Source organism: Pipistrellus hanaki (assembly GCF_964339955.1).
Source record: "Pipistrellus hanaki genome assembly, chromosome: 10".
Lineage (NCBI taxonomy): Eukaryota > Metazoa > Chordata > Mammalia > Chiroptera > Vespertilionidae > Pipistrellus > Pipistrellus hanaki.
Window position 1 is genome coordinate 15,621,122 of NC_140512.1, and position 24,421 is coordinate 15,645,542.

The 24,421-nt window shown below is 41.3% G+C and overlaps 1 protein-coding gene across 2 annotated transcripts in view; it reads left to right on the forward strand.

Annotated features, from left to right (window-relative positions):
* Positions 1–24,421, forward strand: part of COG5 (component of oligomeric golgi complex 5) — a 134,258-nt gene that overhangs the window by 101,719 nt on the left and 8,118 nt on the right. For both annotated transcript variants that reach the window (XM_084897770.1, XM_084897771.1), the window contains exons 17-19: positions 4,673–4,776; positions 8,288–8,525; positions 14,008–14,084. In XM_084897770.1, the coding sequence (XP_084753896.1) occupies positions 4,673–4,776; positions 8,288–8,525; positions 14,008–14,084 (419 nt within the window). The remainder of the gene's footprint in view (positions 1–4,672; positions 4,777–8,287; positions 8,526–14,007; positions 14,085–24,421) is intronic.

Sequence of the window (24,421 nt, forward strand, 5' to 3'; positions counted from 1 at the left end):
CCTTTCTAGCTACTAAGGAAGTTAAATGGAAAATAATGTTGATGTGAGATTCAGAGTGCTCATCTCATTATCATGAAATATTATTAAAAGCTGCCATAATAAAATAATTGTTTTTAGTAAAAGTTGCCCAATTTATTACTGATCATGAAAACAGTATAAAATCAGGTCAGTATGACAAATCAAATGGTCTTAATGTTCTTGCTCCTAAGCAGGAAATACATGTACTTTTCTTTTCTGTAGTTCCACATTTTTTCCTTATATTCTAGCAGTACTGTCAAACATTTTTTGATCACTACCCAAGATAAGAAATACATTTTACTTTCGCACCCCATACATAATACATAAGCACTTATAAATATGTATGCATATACAATTGCATGCATATATATGTATATATGTGTGTGTGCGTGCATATATGTGTATATATGTGTGTATGCATATATATATATATATATATATTCATTTCCATAGAATTGTTTTAACAGAGGCTTCACAAAAAAATACTTTTCTTTATTTTTGTGATGCACTCTGTTTTCTGTACCCATATATTATTTTTTAAAACATCCTGATAATGATTCACTTAATTGATGTTTGAGAAAATTAATTCTATAAGATAGAGTGCCTATACTTTTCCTGATAATGAAAACCTTCTGGATAAGTTAAAAATAGAAATCTTTGGAGACTATAATTCATATAGGGTGGATTCTCTGAATCTGTATATAACAAAGGTTATTCCTAACAGTCCCTTTGGGCTGGGAGTTGAGGTCAGTGCAGGGAAAATTGCCTTCATCTTAGGCTATGGCCCTCACTCTGAGGTTTGCCCACCAGAACCAGTGTTTCATGTAGCTGGGCACTGCACTTTACTGAAACATTGCCAACTTCACCCTTGAGAAGATTAGCAATCAGTTCAAGGGCATCTTGTAATGGCCATGCCAGTTAGAAACTTAATTGCTTATGTTAACAGAACTCAGTATTACAGTTTGACCTTGCTTTTTAGTTCAATCTTAACAAAATCAATTTGACACATTAAGGAAAACATTAATAAAACCTTCCGACTTAAGACTCATAAAATTGCATTTCATAACATTATATGAAACTTAATAAAGAATATTAATTATGCATATTTGACTGCAGCCCAAGGACCAAAAATCTATGTTTTTAATAGTTGATAGAGAAGATACTAAACGTACTTTTTTTATCTACTGAAAATATAGGTAAAGACACATAATAGCATTTTATTTGAAATTTTATCTAAAATTAAATGTTATTTAGGCTTGAAGTTCAAAATCTCATGTTATAAACATTATTTAGTTTGTCATGAATGGCATAATTACTCTTAATTTGAAGTCATTTCATTGTAACCACCTCAGTTCTAAATACCATTTAAACATCTTGGCCCAGTAATTCTGTTTTATTTATTACTGTGATTGAATGGTACAGATAGTGATTGTATTGCTAAGTTTATATATGACAATTTTTAATTTCCCTCTTATTATGAAGTTTTGATGTTTTATATGAATGAATATTCCTGATTACTAAGGCTTCAATATTTTTGTAATCTTAGTTATTTTAAGTAAATCTTTAAAAAATGTATGACGGAATTCCCTGCTTTTTTTGTTTTTTGTTTGTTTTTTTGCAAAGAGCTTATGAAATATAATTTAATCTCCTTTCTCAGTTCCCCTGATAGTTGTTAATACTCTACCCATCCTTGAAGGCATTCCCCAAAATGCTTTATTCTCTTCCTGTTTTATATTTTCCCTAAGTGGGGCACTTCATCAGCTATTAAGTTTTCTGTGTATACCATCATCTCATATGCAAATAGAGACAGTTTTATTTCTTGCTTTCTGACCTTTATGCCTGCCTCTTCATGGCTTGTGTTATAGTTCTGAATAGAACTGATGAGAGTGGACCTTGTTGACTAGGGGCAAGCACTCAGTATTTTGCTATTTTAAGAATGATGTTAGCTAGAGGGTTTTTTTTTCTGTGTGTGTGTTTTAAGATGGCCTTTATGAGCTTAGGAAAGTTCCCTTCTAACTTTAGTTTATGGAAACTTTTTAGTATAATAAATGGTATTGTTCCATCAAATGGCTTTTTCTGAATCTATTGATAGGATTATGGTTTTGCTCCTTTGTTCTGTTATTAAAACACTTTATAGGAACTTATTTTCAAATATCAGACTGACCTTGGTTATGATTTATTAACCTTTTTATGTATTCCTGGATTTGATTTGCCTAATGTTTGTAAATCAGGGATATTGGTATATAGTTTCTTGTAATTTTTTGCTTGTTTTTTTAATAATGTTCATACTCACCTCACTTTCTGGCAGAATTTGTATAGAATTTGTACTGTTTTCTTCTTTAAATGCTTAGTAGAATTCACCAATTAGGCCAACTGCAGGTATGCCAGTGTACAGATTGAGTCTAACCCAGCTAATTAATTGCTAAAAGGAAACACCACACACTCTTAGGAGCAATATTTAAAAATACAAAGTCTACGCAATATAATGCAATATAACATTCACAGTATCCAGGGTATATTAAAAATTACTACATATACAAAAACCTGGAAAATGTTATTATTCTCAAGGGAAAGGTCAGCATCTGCCAACCTAGAGATGACCCAGAGTCTACAATTATCAGGCAAGAAATTTAGTGAGGTAAAGAAAGAAAAAAACAAACCTAAAATAAATAAAATAATAGGAAATCTTATTGTAATAATTTAAAATGTGAAAAAAGCACACAAATGAGCCCTGAGCAGTATGGCTCAGTTGAGTATTTGTCTCATGCACTGAGAGGTCCCTGGTTCAATTCCCTGTCATTTCCTGCTTTCAGGCTCCATCCGCTACTATTATAGTAATGGGTGTGCAGGAAGCAGCTGATTGATGTTTCTCTCTCTCTCTCTCTCTCTCTCTCGCTCTTCCTCTCTCTCTAAATTCAATAAAAACCTTTTATTGAAATGAAAATTAGGTTCTCTTTCTAAAGTATCTTCATCTTATCTCCTCGTATCTATTTGTGATGCCTGTGAATTGATTCAGGTGCTCACCATTTTGCATCTATACTACTACTATGTTCTCCTGCCGTTAGTCCGATTTATGCAGTCTACTATCCAACATGATTTTTCCCAAATTCAAACTTTTAACCACATTTTTGCATGGCTCAAACACATCATTGATTTCCCAGTCCCTTCAGGATTAACTCCCAAAGCCTTAGCCCCTTATGCGGAGTACACCTGTTGCCTGGCTCTTCTACTTAGGCAGGTACTGCACACCATCTGTACTGAATGTTTGCAGTTCCCCAAATGCATCAGCTTTCCCAGGCTCCTCTGCCTTTATTTATTTATTTGTTTGTTTGTTTATTTTTAATATATTTTATTGATTTTTTACAGAGATGAAAGGAGAAGGATAGAGAGCTAGAAACGTCAATGAGAGAGAAACATCGACAAGCTGCCTTCTGCACACCGCCCGCTGGGGATGTGCCCGCAACCAATATACATGCCCTTCACCAGATTTGAATCTGGGACCTTTCAGTGCACAGACCAATGCTCCATCCACTGAGCCAAACCCGCTTCAGCTCCTCTGCCTTTAATATAAGCCTCCTAACCCTATCCTGTGTCAAGTGGTTCTTACCTATTTGTTCTTTGAAATTCAGTTCAAGCAATACTTTTTGGATTTCAGATCCTCTCAGTATGAGTTGGTCTCATCCCCTGGCACTCCGAGAGCACTGATATCACTGTAATTAATCTGTTCTCACTAGATTGCAAGCTCCTTGAAGGCTGGACATGACATTTAGAAATTTATTGAATAAGGGTCCGATTTAAACTTTTCTCAATGGTTGAAATCATTTTGGCTGAGCCAAAGCTATCCATCTTCATCCTGTGTATAATCATAACATATATAATGTTCTTAAATTTTTATTTTGAGTGCAGATTTTAGTGTAAAAGTATTGAAGCCCAGTCAATATTTTTACACTAAAAGCCTGTAAATAAGGTCTACCATCTTGCATAACCTAATGAATGGTTATATCTCACTATAGAGCAGTTTTTCAGTCTTATCACTATTGACATATTAGTTTTTTGTTGTTGGAGACTGTCCTGTAGGATGTTTAGCAACATCTTCATCTTCTGCCCCCTAGATGCTAGCAGCAAAACCTTGGCTCGCCCAGTTTTAACAATGAAACAATGTCTCCAAACATTTTCAGATGAGGGAGCAAAATTGCCCCAGTTGAGAATCACTATTATAAAATTCTAAATAGAAACATAACTCATGAAATACCTAACAATTATGCCCTATAAGAGTCACCAGTATATTTATTACATTCACTCTAGTTACAAGCATATGATATTATTCCAGTTTTGAAGAATCAGTTTTGGTCTTGCCCCTCACTCTTTTCAGAAATTTGAAAAGGTGTGTTCATTTCACCATTTTCATAGTGGCACTACTCTTTTCCTAAAATGAGCATTGTGGAGGAGTTGAGATTTTTCAGTGCCATGTTCTACAACTATTAAGCTTTAAAAATCATTTCTGACAGCAGTTAGGAAGAGGAGCAGACTTCTGTTGAATTATTATAACTAATTTGATAAAATAGGAAAACTTTTAGTCAGAATGCTTCTCATGTCAGATTTCTTTGTGTTAGTCTTTAATTTTGTATTTTCTCTCCCTTTTTCTTCTTTTCAGACAATCCATGTTCTTATGGGAAATGCTGTGCAACCCTTACTGACTTCAGTGGGAGATGCGATAGAGGCCATAATCATTACCATGCACCAAGAAGATTTTTCTGGGTAATAACTTTAAACCAAAATTTTCACTAGCCTTTGTATTTGTTTTTCATTCCCCCCTCCACCCTGGTCCCCTAAATTCTCAGCTGTGATCTAAGGAATGGCCAACTGCAGGTATGCCAGTGTACAGGTTGAGTCTAACCCAGCTATTGCTAAAAAGAAACACAACACTCTTAGGAGCAATATTTAAAAATACAAAATCTACACAATTTAATGCAACATAGCATTCACAGTGTCTAGGGTATATTAAAAATTACTACATATACAAAAAGCTGGAAAATGTTATTATTCTCAAGGAAAAGGTCAGCATCTGCCAACCTTGAGATGACCCAGAGTCTACAATTATTAGGCAAGAACTTTAGTGAGAGAAAGAAAAAAAAATACTAAAATAAATAAAATAATAAGAAATCTTATTGTAATATAAAATGTGAAAAAAAAGCACACACCTTTGCCATTGTAATAATATTGTATCCTGATGTGGGCCTCTTTAAGTTCATCTTGTTTAGGACTCTGTGCTTTCTGGACTTGTGTGTCTTTTTTCTTCATCAGTAGGGAAGTTTTTAGTCATTATCTTCAAATAGGTTCTTAAATTTCTTGCTCTTTCTCTTCTCCTATGATGCAGGTATTATGTTTGATATTGTATCATAGGTTCCTTAAACTATTCTGTGTTTAAAATTATTATTTTTGCTGCTCTGATTGGGTATTTTCTACTACCTTGTCTTCCAAATTGCTGGTTGGATCATCTGCTTCATCTAATCTGATTTTGATTCCTTCTAGTGTATTCTTCATTTGTGTTATTTTATTCTTTTTTTGTAGTGGGTCCTGTTTTATGATTTCTAGTCCTTTTTATGTTGTTGAAGTTCTCACTGAGTTTCTTAAGCATCTTTATAACTATTTTTTTGAACTTTATGTTTGGTAAATTGCTTGCCTCTATTTCATAAGGTTATTTTTTCTATAAATTTCTTCTGTTCTTTTATTTGGGCATGTTTCTGTATCTCTCAATCTTGGCTGCCTCTCTGTGTTTGTTTCCATGTCTTAGGTAGATCTGCTGTGTCTCCCAGTCTTGGTCGGGTGGCCTTATGTAGTAGGTTAACTGCAGGGCCCAGTGGCACAGTCTCCCTGATCACCTGAGCTGGGTGCTCCAGGAGTGTCTCTTGTGTGCATGATATGACTCCTCATATTGTAGTTGAGCTCGATTGCTATTGGCATTTCCATGGGTATGGTTGACTCTCAGGTTGTCTGTCTGTGATAATTGGCCATGACCACAGTTTATGAGCTGTTATGTAGGGGCTGACCCCAGGAACAGAATTCATCCCAGCAAGGTTGAAAATTCCCTTGAGTGTGCCTCTTTGGAGCTAATGAGGTCATGCTCTGTTTGGTCTCAAGGGAGCCACTGGTATGCTGGTTCCTATGTAGGTCAATGTCAGAAGCTGCCTGTGACCTGCCCTTGGCTACCTGTTAGCAGTTACAAAGTGATCCACAGTTAGTAGTTGCCTGTGCTTTGTCTGAATGCACATGGAATGGGCCAAACTATATACCAGTGCCTGCTGCCACCAGTACCAGTCCTGGGGCACGTCAGTGAAAGGCCCAATGCACAAAGGCAACTTGCTGCTGCTTGATAGGCTCAGCCACTGAAAGAGCCATAGGTAATATATGATTGTGGAGTTAGGTTCTCAGGGAGGTACCAGAGGTTAATGCAGTTTGAAACTCAGCACCAGTGCCAGGTCTGAGGCCACTCAGCAGAAGTCCCTGGGTACACTGAGGCCGCTGCCATCTGCCGGGGGATTGGTGGTGGTAGCATGGAGTTTTAAGAGCCATCAGGGTTGAGCCAGTAGAGTTCATCAGACAAAAGCAGATTAAGATTGGACCAAGCGGAGGAAAGGTGACACCCATCAGGCATGCAGGAAGAAGGCCTTTACAGTAAAGCCACAGAACTAAGCCTCTCCCTTGTGTCTCTGTCACCCCCATAGCCCACCCAGAACTCCCCAAGAGTTTTTCAAGAAATACTGCAGCACAGGCTCAGCTGGTCACCACCAGCAGAGCCCACAGCCATGTGCCAATTGGGCAGTGAGAGGCCTCTGAGTCACTAGGGCAGCTAGTGCAGTATTTCAGACTAATGCTGTGTGTTAGGGCATGGGGGACCAACACAGGCATGGTGGCATAGTTCAGGCGCAGGAGGAAAATAGCCTTCTCCCTAAGTCCACACAACTCTTTTTCCTGTGGGTCTCTTTCAGTCCCTGAACTTGAATGGAATTTCTAACTACCCGTGTTTCCCCGAAAATAAGACATCCTCCGAAAATAAGACCTAGCGCATGGAAAGATAAGACATCCCCTGAAAATAAGACCTAGCGCAACTTTGGGAGAAAAAATTAATATAAGACACTGTCTTATTTTCAGGGAAACAGGGTACTTACTCTATTCCTATCTGCTTCTGGAAGCATCCTACTCATACTAACCATTGCTGTATTTGAAAATAAGCTCACCTCATTCTTTTGCATTTGAGTCCATTTTTCTCTAGACCACTGCCAGTTTCTTTATGTTACTCTCAGAATGTGGCAACACTTAATTTATTTTTAAAAAATTATTCATTATTATGTAGCCAGTGATATCACTAGCTAGTTAATTAATACCAGGTGAATTCTAATTTTGATTTAACTCTTCTTTCCAATAAATATTTCGCATTCTTTTAATATATTCTTTAAAGAGCAATTATAAACACTTATTAATAGGATTTCATGGAGCATCAGCTGGCATAATCTATTGACCCAATTAAAACCTTTTCAAACCTCATCAACTGGGAAGTGAAATTGCATATGATATGTATTATTACATAACCAATTCCACAGTCAGAATTCTACTCTTGGACAGATCAGATTAAATAGGACCATAGCAGAATCATCTTTGCCATGAATTTGTTTGGGAAAGGCAGCATTTATAAAGTATAAAATGCTATTTCAGGATCCACTATTCATTTATTCACTAACCAGGTAAAACATACGAGTGAATGAAGAGTTATAAATCTGTAAGAGTCCTTAGAGGTCAAAGAGGACATAAGACACTCATATGCGTTATCTAAGATAGGTGGTTGTCCATTTCATTTTTAATATTCTTTAGCTTCCCTGGCCAGGTGGTTCAGTTGGTTAGATCATCGTCCCAATACACCAAGGCTTTGAGATTCTTCACCAGTCAAGGCACATACATGGAAGAACAATGCATTTATTAATAAGTGAAACAACAAATTAATGTTTTTCTCTTGCTCTCAAATCAGTCAATAAATAAAATTTCCCTTCCCCCCAAAAATCTTTAGGTAAATGGATTCTATGATTCTTTCAGTAATGTTCCTAACATCTTAAAACAACCTTAGGATATAATTTAAGCATTGCTATATGCCCTTTAACTCTTAGGAAAAATAAAAATAAGCACCGTAAGGGGAAAAATGCTTAGGATTGATGGGCAGAGGGGAGAACAAAAGTCAGAGTCCCTTTGGTGCATTGGCTGTCTTTTTCTCTTGCAGGTCATTACCCAGCTCGGTGAGGCCTGATGTCCCTTGTTCTCTGTACATGAAGGAGCTCCAGGGTTTCATTGCCAGGGTGATGAGTGACTACTTTAAACACTTCGAGTGCTTGGATTTTGTCTTTGACAACACTGAAGCTATTGCTCAAAGAGCAATTGAACTTTTTATCCGCAATGCCAGTCTCATAAGACCTCTCGGAGAAGGCGGGAAAATGAGACTTGCTGCTGACTTTGCACAGGTAAATTGATGCACACCTGATCCAAAGGGGAAAACGTTTCAGCCTCAATGTTGTCTGTTAAGTAAAAGACTAAACATGTCTTCTTCAGTAGTTTAAAGAGATGAAAAAAATATTTAAACCTAGTTGGTAATAGTAATTTTAAAAGTTTAATAATAGTACTTTCATAGCAGATAATTCTTAGCAGATATTTTTTCTTTAATTTAACAAAAGAGTCATCACTCACCTTTGATACTTCCTGGTTAAGGTGAAGTCACTCATTCCACAGTAAGGCAGCATTTCCTCCTTTTATGTAATGTGGAGCTTTCTCACCAGTCCTACCAGGGCAGGGCAGTACTGATAAGAGGAATTGCTAGGAAATAATGCAGACAATGAAAGTTATCTTTCAAACACTTCAAAGAGGCTGTCTGTTGTCCCGTAAAGAGGAGCTCCAGCACACCTCTAACCCTCTGGTGCCCGCTCACCACCCAAGACAGTGTTTTAATGCCTGTAGATGCGGTGGGTGGGGAGACAGCGTCTGAGTATTTGGGCCCCTGTATTAATTAGAGTACCTTTTTGTATATGACCAGCTTGAAATCATTCCAATCTATGTCATGTGATTGAGGTAAAATCCCATTACAATAACAGAATCATAATCAGCTTTTATAAAAAGGGCTTTTTTCTTTGTCCTTTAAGACATATTTTTAAGCCTTTTAATAGTATCAGAGGCAAAGAGAAACATCTGAAACATACACTTTTATTAAAAGATTTAGAACCAGATAATTTGCATATATGTAGCATGTCAAAGGTGAAATCATTTTTAAGCCTTTCAAAGCTGTTCTAAATAGTTACTCAAATTGATTATTCATAGTGGTTTCCCAGACATATCCCTCCCCCCGCTTATAAAGCCACAAAATTTAATGTCCCTAAGTATTCCTGTGTGTATCTATGGGCAAATTCTGGTTTATTCTTTCTGCATGGAGGAAAGGATGTGGCAGGCTGCTTATGCGAGGTGGGTGGTTGGCCAGTGCTCCCTCCTACCTGAGAAGGCCACCAAAAGGCAAAAGGAACCAAGTACATAATATAATGTCTCAAGAGCTAGGCTCTTTGCATATCACTTCCTTTAGAAATAAGTCATTATCATTCCCAAATGCTATGCCTCAGCCCAGTAGACCCAGGAGAGCCGCCCTGTGGGAAGTGTGCCTTTGGTGGCCTTAGAATGACAATAGAAATTAATGTTACCATTAATGTGGCTCCTTGAACCTTTCTCATTTTTATAAGCTACATTCTCAGACACCGGCACATTTTGCTTTGTTATTACAGGCAAACTTCAGCTTAAAGAGAATTATATATAATAGTGTCTTACTTGTCCCTTACTGGGTTTATAGTCTGTTATTGAACTGAAGACACAGTGACATACCAAGACCTGCTCATATTTATTAAAAATGTTATGAGCTATACGCAAATGAGCGTCTGTTCTTCTTTTGCCCTTTCCTCCTTAATTTTGTTCCTTCTTTTCCTCTCCTCTCCTCTCCCTGGGCTCCCTCCCCCACCAGTTTATTTGCATTCTGCTCCAGCTGGTTCTTGAGTCACTTTCCTGGAGGCAGCACTTCAAGTCCAATTAGAGTGGCAGCCGAGATGGCCAGAGGAGAGTGCTTAGGACGAAGGCGCTTTTTGTTTTTGCTTCTCATTTCCATATGTCCCCAAGAGTCTTGAAGGTTGGAAAGTGTTGTCTTTTAACCCTTCCGACTGTAGCAAGCACCTGTTCAAAATGCATAGCACCCAGTGGCAGGGCTGAGCCCCACCTTCCTAAAACTTCATCATTAAGAATTCTATGTGGCATTCCTTCTTTTATTAAAACATGTTGCCCAGTATACCAGGCCTTTCCCTAGGTCCCTTCCGTTTATGTAAATGAAACTCGTATATGCTTAAGGCATCCTTTGTTTTTCATTTCTTAAATATAGAGAGAGAAGGCATTTACAACACAGCATTTCCTCAGTATTAATAGTATATGTTCCAGTCCTGTAATGACATTGGTTGCTGCAGCCTCTATGGTACTGATTGCTTTGTTCACCCTGGTCAGTGTGCCCCAGTTTCAGAACACCCTCCATTTGCCTGGGGAATGGCTTCCTGGCCTGTGGGTAGTGGGCACAGGAAAGACAGATAGAAGTACTACCATTATCGTATTTGTGACCAGTAATTTCGGCAAATATTATGCAGCTGTTACCCTCCCCCCCCCACCCCGCCCATATTTTAAAAATTAAAGTGAATTTGGAGTATTGATTTGCTGTCTTACCACAACTACAATTTTGTGTTTTTGTACCTCAGCTTTTAGAATTGTACTTGGGTGGAAATATTTTCCTGGGGTCAGTGAAAACACTTAAATAGCCTCCCGCTGACATTTATAGTAATGACAGACATCAACTAGGAACTAGAAAACCGTAGACTGCCTCATTATTGAAACTGTATTCAAAATTAAACAAAGCCATTGAGGCCACTGGAATCAGGAATACACAAATCCTTTGTGGGTTTGAAAATAACTTCTTGTGAGAAAAGTGCCTGCTATTCAGCCATAAATGACAGAAAAAGAAATTGCTCAAGAAGAGACCACGGGAGTATGTTTGGGAATGCTGATTATTTGGCATAACGTCCAGCTGCAAAGATAGATAATGATATATTTTAAAGATTTATTCAGGAATCCTAACTTCTCCCCACCGACACCATTGCACAGGGGAAAGAAAGTGGTTGCAAATGCCATTGGGAGGGTTCATGGAGAGGAAGTACCCAACACACAGCCCCTTAAGAATCAGGTCACAGCACAAGGTGGTTTCCTACAGACAATTAATTCCTTACTGTGACCACATGGTCTCTGTGTCTGCACTCAGCACACAGCAGTGGAATGCACCAACTTGTCCAAGGCCATGGGGCTCTGCTGATTCCGAATCCCTTCAGGGACTCGTCCACAATGTCCTCTGAAGCCCCGCTCCCTCTGCTTCTGTTACGTTTCTGCCTTAAGGGAATGAATGACTGCTGGTGTTACCATTAAATTATGTACTTAGGGAGACTTGTAGCAGTTTCTATTTATAGGTCTTCTGGTGTCCTTGAAGTATACATTTATATCTACATTTCACTTTTTGCCTAGAAATAGAACCTGAGAAAAGAAAACAAGATAATCAAGATTCTAATGTCTCTTCTAATTCCTATTGCCATTTCTCATGAACAGTGTCAGGGCAGGTGTGTCCTGGGAGCATCCAGAGAGGCCCTGTGGTTAACCAAATGTCTGTGGTGGGGAAGGAGAGCTATGTAATTAGTTCTCGGGCCTGCAGCTGACCGATCTTTCCCTCCAAATGGGAGCTGAGGAGAGGCAGCTGCACATGCCATTTCTGTATTCACAGCTAATTGCAGGGTCACCTCCTCTCAGAGCAGCACTCCTGCCCTTTAGAAACATGGCCTTTATTATTTAATGGAATTCTGGCAGAAGAAAATGGTTATGGATGAGAAATTAATTTTAAGCACTTAACATTTTGAAATTGTCCTATGGCATAGAAATCTCCTGCATCATCATAGATTACACAACCATTCGAGGTCATATTCTTTTATATTGTAATTTTTCCCTGCAGCCACTTATTTGCTTTTATGAAAAATACTTCACATAATTTCAGCGTGTAAAAAACTATTTTATATACATACAAACAGGTACATGACTGGAATTACCAACTCAGATATATGATAATCACACTTTTCCTTTGTGCTTGGTGTAAAGTAAATGACACATTTTGAAGAAAACCAGGAACTCCCACAGAGAATAGACACACAGGCCCCACAACAGCCCACCACCCGCTGTCCTCTGAGTTGAGCACCAGCTCAAAGCTGCTCTATTTTACATTGTTGGCACAAATCTTTATTTATTCTTCGCTATTTTAGCAAGTTTTTCAAAATGGAGTTTTTCTCTCTGGTATATACTCTTTGTCTGTGTTAAGAGAGAAATTCAGCCCTAGCTAGTTTGGCTCAGTGGAAAGATCATGGGCCTGGGGACTGAATGGTCCCGGGTTTGATTCCAGTCAAGGACATGTACCTGGGTTTCAGGCTTGATCCGTGGCCCTGGTTGGGGCGTGTACAAAGGCAACCGATTGATATCTCTCTCACTTTGATGTTTTTCTCTCTCCGTCTCTTTTCCTTCCACTCTCTCTAAAAATCAATGGAAAAATATCCTCAGGTGAGGATTAACCAAAAAATAAAGGAGAGAAATTCACCTGCTCAGAAGTCACCCTCATGACCCTCTGAAGGACACTCCTCCACTTCTCCCTGACACTCAGTTCATACATTTGATACCACATGTCATTTTGCTGAATAATCATCAATGTATGCATATGTATATATGTATGTGCATATATGTATACACACACATCTTTCTTAGGATTTTTGAGTATTAATTATATCATAAATTTGAGAGCAAGACAGTCATTCATCTTCTCATCTCCATGTCTAGCTTGGTGCCTGCAATGGATTGGAAGTCAAAAATCTTTCTCAAAAGAGTGATTGTTTAGGTCTCCATGGTCTTCCAATGGCAAGGAGATTTGAACAGTTTTTCAGAAAAAGCAGGATGGAAGCCCCCACTTTCCTTTTGTACGTTTTTCTTGAAGAAAGATGCTGCATTTTCTAAACTAAACCATCCTTTACTCTAGGGTCCTCTTGATAGTAGGAGCAGAAAGACAGCATCCTCTGAGTGCCACGTATGCAAACACTTTGCATATGCAATTGGTAGGTAAAGAGCAGGGAGCCTAAAGCTCCAATTACTGCCAAGTAAAATTTCCAGTCAAAGGAGGAAAGTAAAGAGAACCAATATTTGCTAAGTTATTGTCTGAATGCAAATTTATAATCATATAAAGGAGGGAAACTTCAAACAACACTGATAATAATTGCCAACATTTAAAGAGACCTACTATATATGCCATGTACACAGTGCTTTGTGGAATTATCTATTTATTTGCATAATTCTATGAAGTAGGTATTATCTCTGCTTGAAAGATGAGAAACCTGGAACTTAAAGAGTTTAAGTTCAGGGCCAAACACTAGTCATTGCCGATTGGAATTCTTACACAGATGTGCTACCTCCAGAATCCGGGCATTGAATCACTTGAGCCAGCCTGGTAAAAATCATCATTGCTTATATTTAATATAAAAGAGCTTAGACACAAAGTCAGTCTTCACACCTTCCTTTTTCTGACTTTTGTGATGGAGAAGAGGTTTAAACTCTCTTCTCTTACATAACCCAAACTAGTTTTGTACTCTCTTGAAGGAATTGTCTCATTTTATGCCCTTTATTAAATAAGCACAAACGCTATCTAAGTTCTTATCTTTTAATAATAAATTTGGCTTTTAAAACTTGCCTCACAGTCAAGATAAATTTAGTGCAAGCTACAACTTTCTCTGATCCAGGTGTATCTTCAGTTCCCCTTAGGATTCTGACATTAAAAGCTCTGAGTGTTCTCTTCTTATATTTCAGATGGAGATGGCTGTGGGTCCATTCTGCAGAAGAGTATCTGATTTAGGAAAGTCCTATCGAATGCTGAGGTCATTTAGGTGAGGCATAACCTATTATTGCTGTTAATAAATCCATATCTATTAGCAGATATATACTTTTGAACTGTAGGAAATTGCCAACATTTAACCCTTTTGTGAACTACAATAATGGCAGTTTCCTATGGTTCATCTCAAAAGTTATACAAATCAGAAAACTGTATAGAATTATATGCAATGACGTGTGTGTGTGTGTGTGTGTGTGTGTGATTTTTGAGTTACAATTCACAAGATTGAGCTGGTAAATTTGATTATGTTCTTTCTAGGGGAATTTTTTAATTCCATTTTTACAGAAGTATATTGAACAATAATACCAGACAGTTCATAGTTGTATAGACATCTTTTTCTGAAATCTTTATTCTTTCATTTATCATTCTCAATCCAATCTACTTCTGTAAGTAGGTCATAGTTTACATTGCATAAAACTTTTGAATAGAATATTAAAAGAAGTGTTTAGTGATGAAATGTAGTTAAACTGAAGATGGCTAGTATAGTTGAGCACAAAATTTAGAATTGAGCTTCCTAAAAATCAGTTCAAAAAGAAAAACAGCGAGTTAATTCATACTCGTGATGTAAAAACATACCAATTTAAGGGAAAGTCCTTTTCAGTGCTGAATGCTTAGATAGGTTTTTACCAACTTAGATTTTAAGGAATTTTGACTTGCTTGATGACTAGTGTCTTCAGTCACAGATTATAGAATATTAGAGGCCCAGTGCATGAAAGGTCCATCCTTCAGCCTGGCCTGCCCCCTCTCAGAGTCTGGGAGCCCTCAGGGGCAAGAGGCAACCTAGCGATCAGGGGAAGGTGATGCCCCCATCACACCTCTGCTGCTGCCAATGCCTGTGTTGTGGGGCTCAGTCGCCAGTAGGGAGTGTGCTGGAGGGAGCTGGTCGATATTTTGCTCTCACATCAATGTTTCTTTCTCTCCCTCTCCTCCTATCTCTAAAAATCAGTTTAAGAAAAAAAAAAATTTTTTATCACGGTATGGTGACATAAGGATTTTACATAAGACCAATTCTGTTAAAACAGTCACTTGAGATGGGAATTTTCTGTTAACCTTCCAATTCTCACACAAGAAGAGGACTTTGAAGGATCATTTTAGTATGAATAGTGACACCTAGTACCTATTTATAAAAAAAAAAATAATGATTGATCAATGTATAATAAAAAATCCTCTGTTTTTTTTTCTTTTTTATATCTAGCTTCTCTGATGGAATAATAGTCAATCTAAATGGGTTTCAAACTTTTGACGATGACTTACAGTAAGAGTTATTCTGTATCACAGTCTGGCATAGATTTGCGTGCAAACATGCAGGCATACTCAAACCCACACATGCTACACATGCCCACTCGTGTGTCATAAAGCAGTAATTATTCTTACATGTGATATGCTCTGACATTTCTTTTTTGTTTTATTATTTTAACCCACTAAATGCTTTCATGACTCACCAGTGGTCTGCATCCAGCAGTTTCTCACCTTTCTCACAGGACCCTTAGCACTTACACTTCAGCTGCTCTAGTAACAGCAGTAGGGTTTGATTCTTTCTACAACTATAAAAATTTATGCCCTCTTCTCCTGGGGTTCTGGTGTACCTGAGCTTCCTCAGCACTTATATAATAACTAATGTTTTAACTAACGGATTTGTGCACATTAGAAGGAAATTAATTAGAAGGTGGCTGGCTGGGCAGGACTGGGAAAGATGGGCTGGACATGTCCTGGAGCCAACCTCTCATGGTCCCTCCCATCGTCTGGAGTGAGCGGGATCCCTCTGGCAGGTGGGGTGCCTCAGCCTGGCCTGTGGGGATTGGGCTGAAACGGGCTCTCCAACATCCCCTGAGGGGTCCTGGAGTACGAGAGGGCACTCTGCAAAGTTGCTGTTGTACAAACACAAGTGTGCAGTAAACCAGATTCGGGGAAGACAGTGCCCCAGCAACAACATAACCCCCAGCCGAAGGTGGAATTGCATAGCCCCGTGAGGAATCGGGCTCCCTCCTCTGGATCTGGGGTGCGTCACCCAAGAACCACCACTGCCAAGTCACTGCAGCTCGGCAGCTCCTGCATTGAGCATCTGCTCTCTTGTGGTCAGTGCACGTCATAGCGACCGATCTGATGGTGAGAGGGACACTTAGCATATTAGCCTTTTACACACACACACACACACACACACACCAGTGCACAAAATTCATGCACGGGGGTGGGAGTGGCGACTGTCAGCCCAGCCTGCACCCTCTCCAATCTCGCACCCCTCGAAGGATATTCTATTGCCAGTTTACAGGGATCAGGCCCAAACTGGCAGTTGGGCATTCCTCTTACAGTCCAGAACTGCTGGCTCCTAACTGCTCACCTGCCTGCCTGCCTGATTGCCCCTAACCACTCTGCCTTTCAGCCTGCTCGCCCCCAACTGCCCCCTGCCAGCCTGCTTGCCCCCAATTGCCCCCCTCCAGCCTGATCACCCCCAACTGCCCGCTGTGCCAGTGTGCTCACCCCCAACTGCTCCCCCTGCTGGATTGCTCACTCCAAACTCTCCCTGCCCACCTGCTGTCCTGATCACCTCCAACTACCCCCACTGACAGCCTACTCACCCCCAACTGGCCCCCCGCTGGTCTGCTCACCCCCAACTGCCCTCCCCCACCGCCAGCCTGACCACCCCCAATGGTTCCCCCCACTGGCCTGATCACCCACAACTGCCCTCCCTCCTTGGCCTTTACCACCTCTACCTTGGACCCACCACCATGATTTTGCCCAGAAGACTGTCCAGAAGGTCTCCTGGAAGGTCTCCCAGTCTAATTAGCATATTACCCTTTTATTAATATAAATAGAGGCCTGGTGCACAGGTGGGAGCCAATTTGTTTGCCCTGAAGGGTGTCCCAGATCAGGGCCAGGGTTCCCTTGGGGTATGCTGTGGCCTGGGCGAGGGGCCTGTGGTGGTTTGCAGGCTGGCAATGCCCCCCAGCAGGGACTCTTACTCCATGGGGGCATGGCCAGCCTGGGTAAGTGGCTGAGGGCCATTTTCAGGCTGTCTATGCCCCCCAGCAACCCAGGATCCCAGCCCCCTTTTTTTTTTTTTTTTTTTTTTTTTTTTTCCCAGCACCTCCTTGAGCAGAGGGCAGGGCATCCTGGAAACCTGGGTTGCCCCCAGGACCCAAGCCCCCAGACACTCCTTGAGTGGTGGCCAGGGCGGTTGGGAAGCTTGACTTCCTCCATTGCCAGGGGCAACCCAAGCCACCTGCTCACTCTAGCTCCATGGCCACTGCCATCTGTGTTGGGTTAATTTGCATACTCACTCCTGATTGGCTGGTGGGTGTAGCAGAGGGACAGAAAATTTGCATGTTTCTCTTTCATTAGTGTAGATTGTATCCTACCTATGGAACATTCTCTGGAACTTGAATTCAGTGAAAAATTCTAACAGCGGTTTCTATCTGCCACTTTATTTCTACAGTCGTATTGAATCAGCAGAAATGTATTGAATAACATTTTTTCAACTGATAGGACTTGGACAATCATTTGATAAAGATTTTAGGAATAACCAGATCAAGAAATAAAATGAAAACATACTGTATTCCAAGGTAAAATCTAGTAATAGTCTGCAAAGAATGTTTTAGGTCTCATCTTTTGAGGGATGTCAGTACGGACCACTGCCTTTGCCCATAAATGTTGGGAAAGCCCTTGCTCCTGCTGCAGGCTTCTCCACAGTTGTCACATGAAGAGAATTGACTTAAGGAAGCTTATCTGTGTGAAGGGGTCTACAGAATCCCTTCCTAGATTGGAATAAATCAGTACAGAGTAACCTTCATTCCAGTAACACAATTCTAGGTCCTCTATTTGCCTGCCTGCAAAAACTTGTTAGAGATGTGTTTCTAATTCAAAATTAGTTCTGAGCAGTTGCAATGAAAGGGCCCACTCTTGTTAATCTTCCCATCTGTGCTGTGAATTGTGACAGGGAACAGGCATCATCCAGTGCCATGTATAGAACTGGCTTGGCTGTTGTTCAGAATCTCTCTTCCCCAAACCTTCTGAATCAGCTGAATGGCGGTCGGTAGGAGATTGGCCAAATAATATACTGAATGCCATGTTCAATGGATCAAATACATGGAAAAATAGGCAATTTGTATTGTTAGTTAACAACTAATAATATGAAAAATACTTCCTAATGCATCATGAAATGAATAAACATTACTAAACAGTATATGTGCTATGATCCCTACTATCTATATATACAAAAGCCTAAGCAACCAGACGACCGGCTCGTAGCTATGACACACACTGACCACCAGGGGGGCAGATGCTCAGTGCAGGAGCTGCTTGACGTGCACTGGCCCTTTAAAAATAAACAGTATCATGGACCTGGGCCGACAAACCAACACTTGGCTTCCCCCATGTGGAACACAGGCCCCACCACCACCCTGGAGTGACACTCCACCAAATCGCAGCCAGGCTTCCAAGGCCCCATAGCTCCAAATATGTCCCACAACTCTGCCCTGAAAATGGTGGCTGTGGGCGCCAGGTAATGATGTCATGTAGCAACGCCCGGCTGCTTCTCCGTAGTGACTAGCCTCCTTATGGTTTCTTCAGTCCAGTAACACGACTTGCTTTATAGCCAGGTGCAAACATTTCACACTGTCACCAAATGTTTGTGAAGCGTTTTCCTGTGCCTCATCTCATTTGATCCTCACAGAAGTCCTGGATTAGGTGGATAGGAGACTTTGTAGAATCCTATTTTCTTTTCATTAGCTGGAAAACAGATTTAGAAAACTTAGAAACTTGACCCAATTGAAAAGAAGTAAAAAATGGTGGGCCTTGAAATGACTTCAGGTTTTCTCACTGCACAGAATATAGTCAAACACTGATGCAGTTAAATATTTTACCCTTTGTTCTCCCTGCATGATCTATAGTAATAATTTGCTTTGTGTTGATATTTACTGCTGTGTTGTTGGCAATTACCTGAAAGAGAAGTTGGGATGCTTCACCGGGCTGGAAAAAGTTTAGCTACATCAGAAAGCAGGTCTAATTAAGCAAGTTTATTCTATATACTGGTATATAAAAGGTTAAGTTGACTCATTGGTGCCAATCGCATATGTGTGTTTAGATCTGTCATTGTCATTCGTGAATTAGGTTGACAGTTTATTATAGAGAAAAGATGAATAGCAATATTAAAATATTTCTTCTAGTTAATTTCCTTTCAATGTGCACGAATCCGTGCACCAGGTCACTTGTTTTTAAATAATGTGTGTGTGTGTTTGTGTGTGTGTGTGTGTGTGTGTGTGTGTGTGTGTGTATGTGTGTAGGAAAAGCCAAGAATGATAAACATCAAAATGATACCTTCAGATAGTAGGATCATCACTAGTGATTTTTTCCTTTAAAGGTTTTTTATATATATATAATTTTCTATCTTGGCTGTTTTATAGTTGTAGTCAGAAAAGTCAATATATGTTAAAATCGTTCTTGCATTTGTCCCCATTTTAAAATAATAAGGGAGCTAAAAAAAAATAACATAAATAAGGCTGGGAGGAAGAATAATGGGCAGCTGTACCATCCACACTCAGCAGGTTGGACCTTGGTCTGAGTTAGTGGCAGTGACTGCAGGAGAGGATAGTGGGTCCTTTGCAAGGGAGTGTGACAGTGCCAGCCAGAGAGCCTGGGGAGCAGACCCCTGGGCACATGCCTCTGCCTTTCTCTCTCTCTCTCTCTCTCTCTCTCTCTCTCTCTCTCTCTCTCTCTCTCTTTCTTTCTCTCTCTCTCACACATACACACACACGCACTCACGCACACACGCACGCATGCACACACGAAAGCTTCAGCAGGTGCCCCTCCCCCATCATGCCGCCATCTGTCGTAGGGCTCTTTCTTCTTGACAGTGATATTAGTGGACTATTTAATTCAGCCAACAAGCTTCTTGCATACATTTGCATCTTACTGTCTCCATTAGGGTCTCAGGGAGCACATGAACATGGCATATATTATTTTCTGCTGCCTCAGAAAGCTGCCCACAGGGATTTGCCCTGGCTGATTTCTATTTCTGCTCCAGAGAGGCAGAGCTCCGCCTGGCCCGGGGCTGGAGAACTCTGACCCTTGACCTTGGCAGTGCAGATTTTTGTGAGGCAAAGGGCAGAACAGGGACTGTGTGCTTTTCAGCCGCTGGGGACCAGGCCTGTCTTCAGGCAGCCACCACCGTCTTTCCTCTGGAGGGATCAGCTTTGCCCCTACATTTTGTCCCCATGGCTCTGCTAGCAGCTTTGTTAGGTTTGATGGGAGAGCAGGGAAAGCCACAGGCCATATGGGCTGTTGTGATGGGTGTTAGCATGAGGTCTTGGGAAGAAGGAAACCATTAGTAACTCTAGAATGTTCATGTCAACTGTTTTTAGTTGTGGGCATGGTGAGGGTTCCTCGTGTCTACAGTTGGCATTGCTGACCATCTGCTGCTTGAAATCCCAGCCCTCCGTGCTGCGTGTGAGAGCTGAAAGCAGCCACCCCAGCAGCTGCCTTCTTAGCACTTTTACATGAGGACCCCCAGTGAGTTCTGCCCTTTCTTCCCACTTTTGAGTCTGGGACTGGTCAACCCATCCCCCGAAATAGCTATTTCCCAAGGTTTTTATGTTCTTAACTCCAAGGTTAGATGTCAGCATTGTAACCAAAAGGCAGTGCATCCAGGACTTGGTTTGCTGTTTGTCAGCACTCTTGGCAGTGTGAGAGCACCCAGTCAACAGGCAGGAGTGGATTTTTAGTTTATTATCATTTTAATTCTTGAAATCACTTTTAATCATTTATGTTATGCTAATCCTGTGCTCAGTGTTGTACTGATATTTTCTCATTTCACCCTCACAACACTTTTGAGTCAGGTATGACCCCCTTGAGGCAGCTGAGGCTGAGAGGAGGTACGTTGCCAGGGCAGCACGTCTGAATTGCAGAGCTGCGTTTCAGCAGCAGGGCTGCCTGATCCCACAGCTGTGCTTGTAACCACCGCTTCTTATTCCAGAAGTCCCCTGTGTTTGTATTCTGGGCGGAGAGCTGCATTTGAGTGCTTCCACAAACCGTCCAGGAAAATGTAAAAGAGAATCTCACACAGACATATGCACGCACACACACACACAAACACACACACACACCCTCCCCCCGTGGGAACCTTCTCTCTGAAATGCCCCATCTCACTGTCTCAGGCCACATACAGGCTTCCAGAAGAGGAATCAGGAACCTCGAGCCCAGTGCACTATAGAAAGTTGGCCTGAAACCCTCACCTCCGCTTCAACCTGGTCTGCTGGATCGACAATCTGGACCTAAGAAAGGAACCTGGAAGTCCTCTAACCTCTCTACTTTCAGCCCTGCCTCACCCCCAGTCATCAGCCCTCCTGATTCTCTCTCTTCTGGGATCCACATGGCCCCTCTTGGGTCTCCACCCCTCCCTTCTCTCAGGAGGCCTTCAGTTGTTTTGGGCATGGGAATTGTGTTTCCTACTACTGCCTCTCCTTTCTGTGCCAGTTCCAGATCTCAGTGCAGAGCTCAGGGGTCCTGCTACCTTCCCAGGCCCTTCCCAGAAGTGTTGCCCTGGGTGTGTTGGGGGTGGGGGATGCGGGGGGTGGGGGTAACAGGTGGAATGGGCCACCGCTGATGTTGAGTATGCACATAGGAGCAGCGGGACTTTTGTCTTTCTTCACTTGGTAATTGTCCTTAACAGAAGACTTACAGCTACATAGCTATGTCACTTAGCTGTGGAGACCCCCTACTGGGAAACAGCTTTTTCTAATGGGACCCAGTACTCGATTAGTTAAGACTACATGCTGGCTGTAAAGTTTAACCTTGAAAATGCTGCTATATTTCTTTTTCTCTAAAAATGATATTGGCTTGTGCGGTACCAGTGTTTTGTAGCACCTTAATTAATCTTTTTTTGTTCCTTATATTATCTCAAATGGTAATTTATTTTTTAAATTGCTGGTATTTCAGATTCCACTTGGATTCAGGGAGAAGGGAGGTTTTCATGCTGTGTCTGTCAGACTATTTAAAAAGCACCAGAAATGTCTGCATCTGATGTTTACAGTTATGTCAGTGATGCATAATCTTGAATCAAATTTAGTTTTGCTTTCTATGGCTGTTTGGCAGTCCTGTGAGTGGCAGGGGCGAAGATTTGGTCTTTGCAGAAAAATCACTGCTGTGACTCAGAGCTCCGAAGGGGCAGGTGATGGACTGAAAGATCCCGTTTTAGAGTGAGCTGGGTGTTACCAGGCCTGGCGTCTGCAGGCCTCTCAGCCAGCAACCTCTCATCCGTTGGCCTGCTAGGTGGCATATTGCAGACTGTTCCTTTCCCCCGTCTCCCCCCTTCCCTTCTTTTTGTCCATTGTGTCATTGCAATTTGCATCAAGAGTATATTGAAGGAAAACACAAATATTCAAACCATAAAACTATTTAATTGCTATAGGGACGTTCCCAATTTGACTTTAAAGTTCCTGAAGCCAAGGATAAAAGAGAAACAGAATCAGCATGTAATTCTCATTTTCAGAAGGCAGGAAATATATCTAATCCTACGAGGAAGTTCAGTGTTCCTTAGTATTATACTTCATTTGGAAGCCCTTTTACATGGAACTTCATTTAGGGAGCACCAGGAGAGATAGGGACTGAAATCCTTGATGATCTTCCTGTTGTTGAGGCAGAAAAGATTCCATACGTAAGTCAGAGACCGTCATTCAGGGCTGTTCTCCCAGGTCTCCTTAAGTCAAGATGAATCCTACCCTGTCATGTGGCACAGGCAAGAGTGGGCTTTTCTGGGGACAGGGGAAGGCCACAGAGCCAGGAAAGCGGGGAGAGAAGTGAAGGCATGAGTTCCCCTATCTCCCTACTCCAGGGGTCTTCAAACTTTTTAAAGTGGGGGCCAGATCACGGTCCCTCAGAGAGCTGGAGGGCCGGACTATATGAACTACTAATTCCTACTGTAACACCTTGGCTGCGCTCACTGCCCAAAAAACCTGGCGGGCAGAATCAGACTCCCCTGGGGGCTGCATGTGGCCCGCGGGCCGTAGTTTGAAGACCCCTGCCCTACTCCCTCAGAGCAGCCTTACAGCCTGCCAGCCTGCGGTATGAGCCTGTGACCCAGTGGATGGACCCTGTCCCCACGACTTCTCCTTTTTACAGTTCAGATGTGGGAGCATCTTGTCCGTGGTGCAGGAAGCAGACTGGTGGGCCACATGCTCCATCTGCAGTTCCAGGGAGCCACCTGGGAAAGCCTGCTGCTGAGCACGGAGGGACCTTGGGCTGCGTGAACTTTCAGCTTCCCCTGCCGGGACAAGAGGTGGCCAGTCTGTGTAAAGCGGAACTGGGATGCAGCCTCATCCTCATTCCAACCAGATCAGTCTCCAGAGACCTTTAAGACAGTACCTCTGGGTGCCCCCAAGAACTTAGGGCCATACCAAGTAAAAATAATCCCAAAAGAGGCTGTGAGGATATGGTTCAGGTATGTAGGTAACTGGAGTCTACTTTGACCCAAAGAGAGAATTTGGGGTACCTAAAAAGATAAAAATTTCATGGGCTTCAAATGGTATCCTGTAAACATTTTTTACAGGTTCTTTTTAAAATATATTTTTTTTTATTTTTTGATTACAGTTGACATACAGTATTATATTAATTTCAGGTGTACAACTCAGTGATTAGACATTTATATAAATTATGAAGTGATCACACTGATAAATCTGGTACCCATAGAATATTATTGATTATATTTCCTATGCTGCATGACTGTTCTGTAACAACCTATTTGTATTTCTCTCTCTCTCTCTCTCTCTCTCTCTCTCTCTCTCTCTCTCTCTCTCTCTCTCTCTCTCTGTCTCCTTTAGTTCTTTTTATGAAGTCTTTTTCAATTCTTTCATTTGGGACAAGTTTCTTTATCTCCTCATTTTGGCAGCCTCCCAGTGTTAATTTTTATATATTAGGAAGAGCTACTATATCTCTCAATCTTGTAGGTGTCCTGTAGGGCTCAGTGGCACAGCCTCCTCAGCTGTGCTGGGTGTTTCAGGAGCACACCCCCACACCTGTTTGTGCTATGTGCGCCCTCCTGTTGTATTTGGGCCTTGATTGCTGTTGACACGTCATTGGGAGTGATTTATTTCCAGGCCAGTGGGCTGGGAGGCCTGGCCATGACTAGAGTGGTGGATGTGCTGTTCAGAGGCTGACACCACGGCACAGGATTTGCTTCAGCAGGGCTCTGGTGCCTGATGAGTCTGCCCCTGGTGGATGTGACTTATGGAGGAGGTACTTCATGGGAATTGCAGGCCAAGGTCATCCACCACCTGTGTCCTGCCCGGGACACCCAGCATAAAATACAGAGAGTGATCTGCAAATGACTGCTACTTGTGCTAG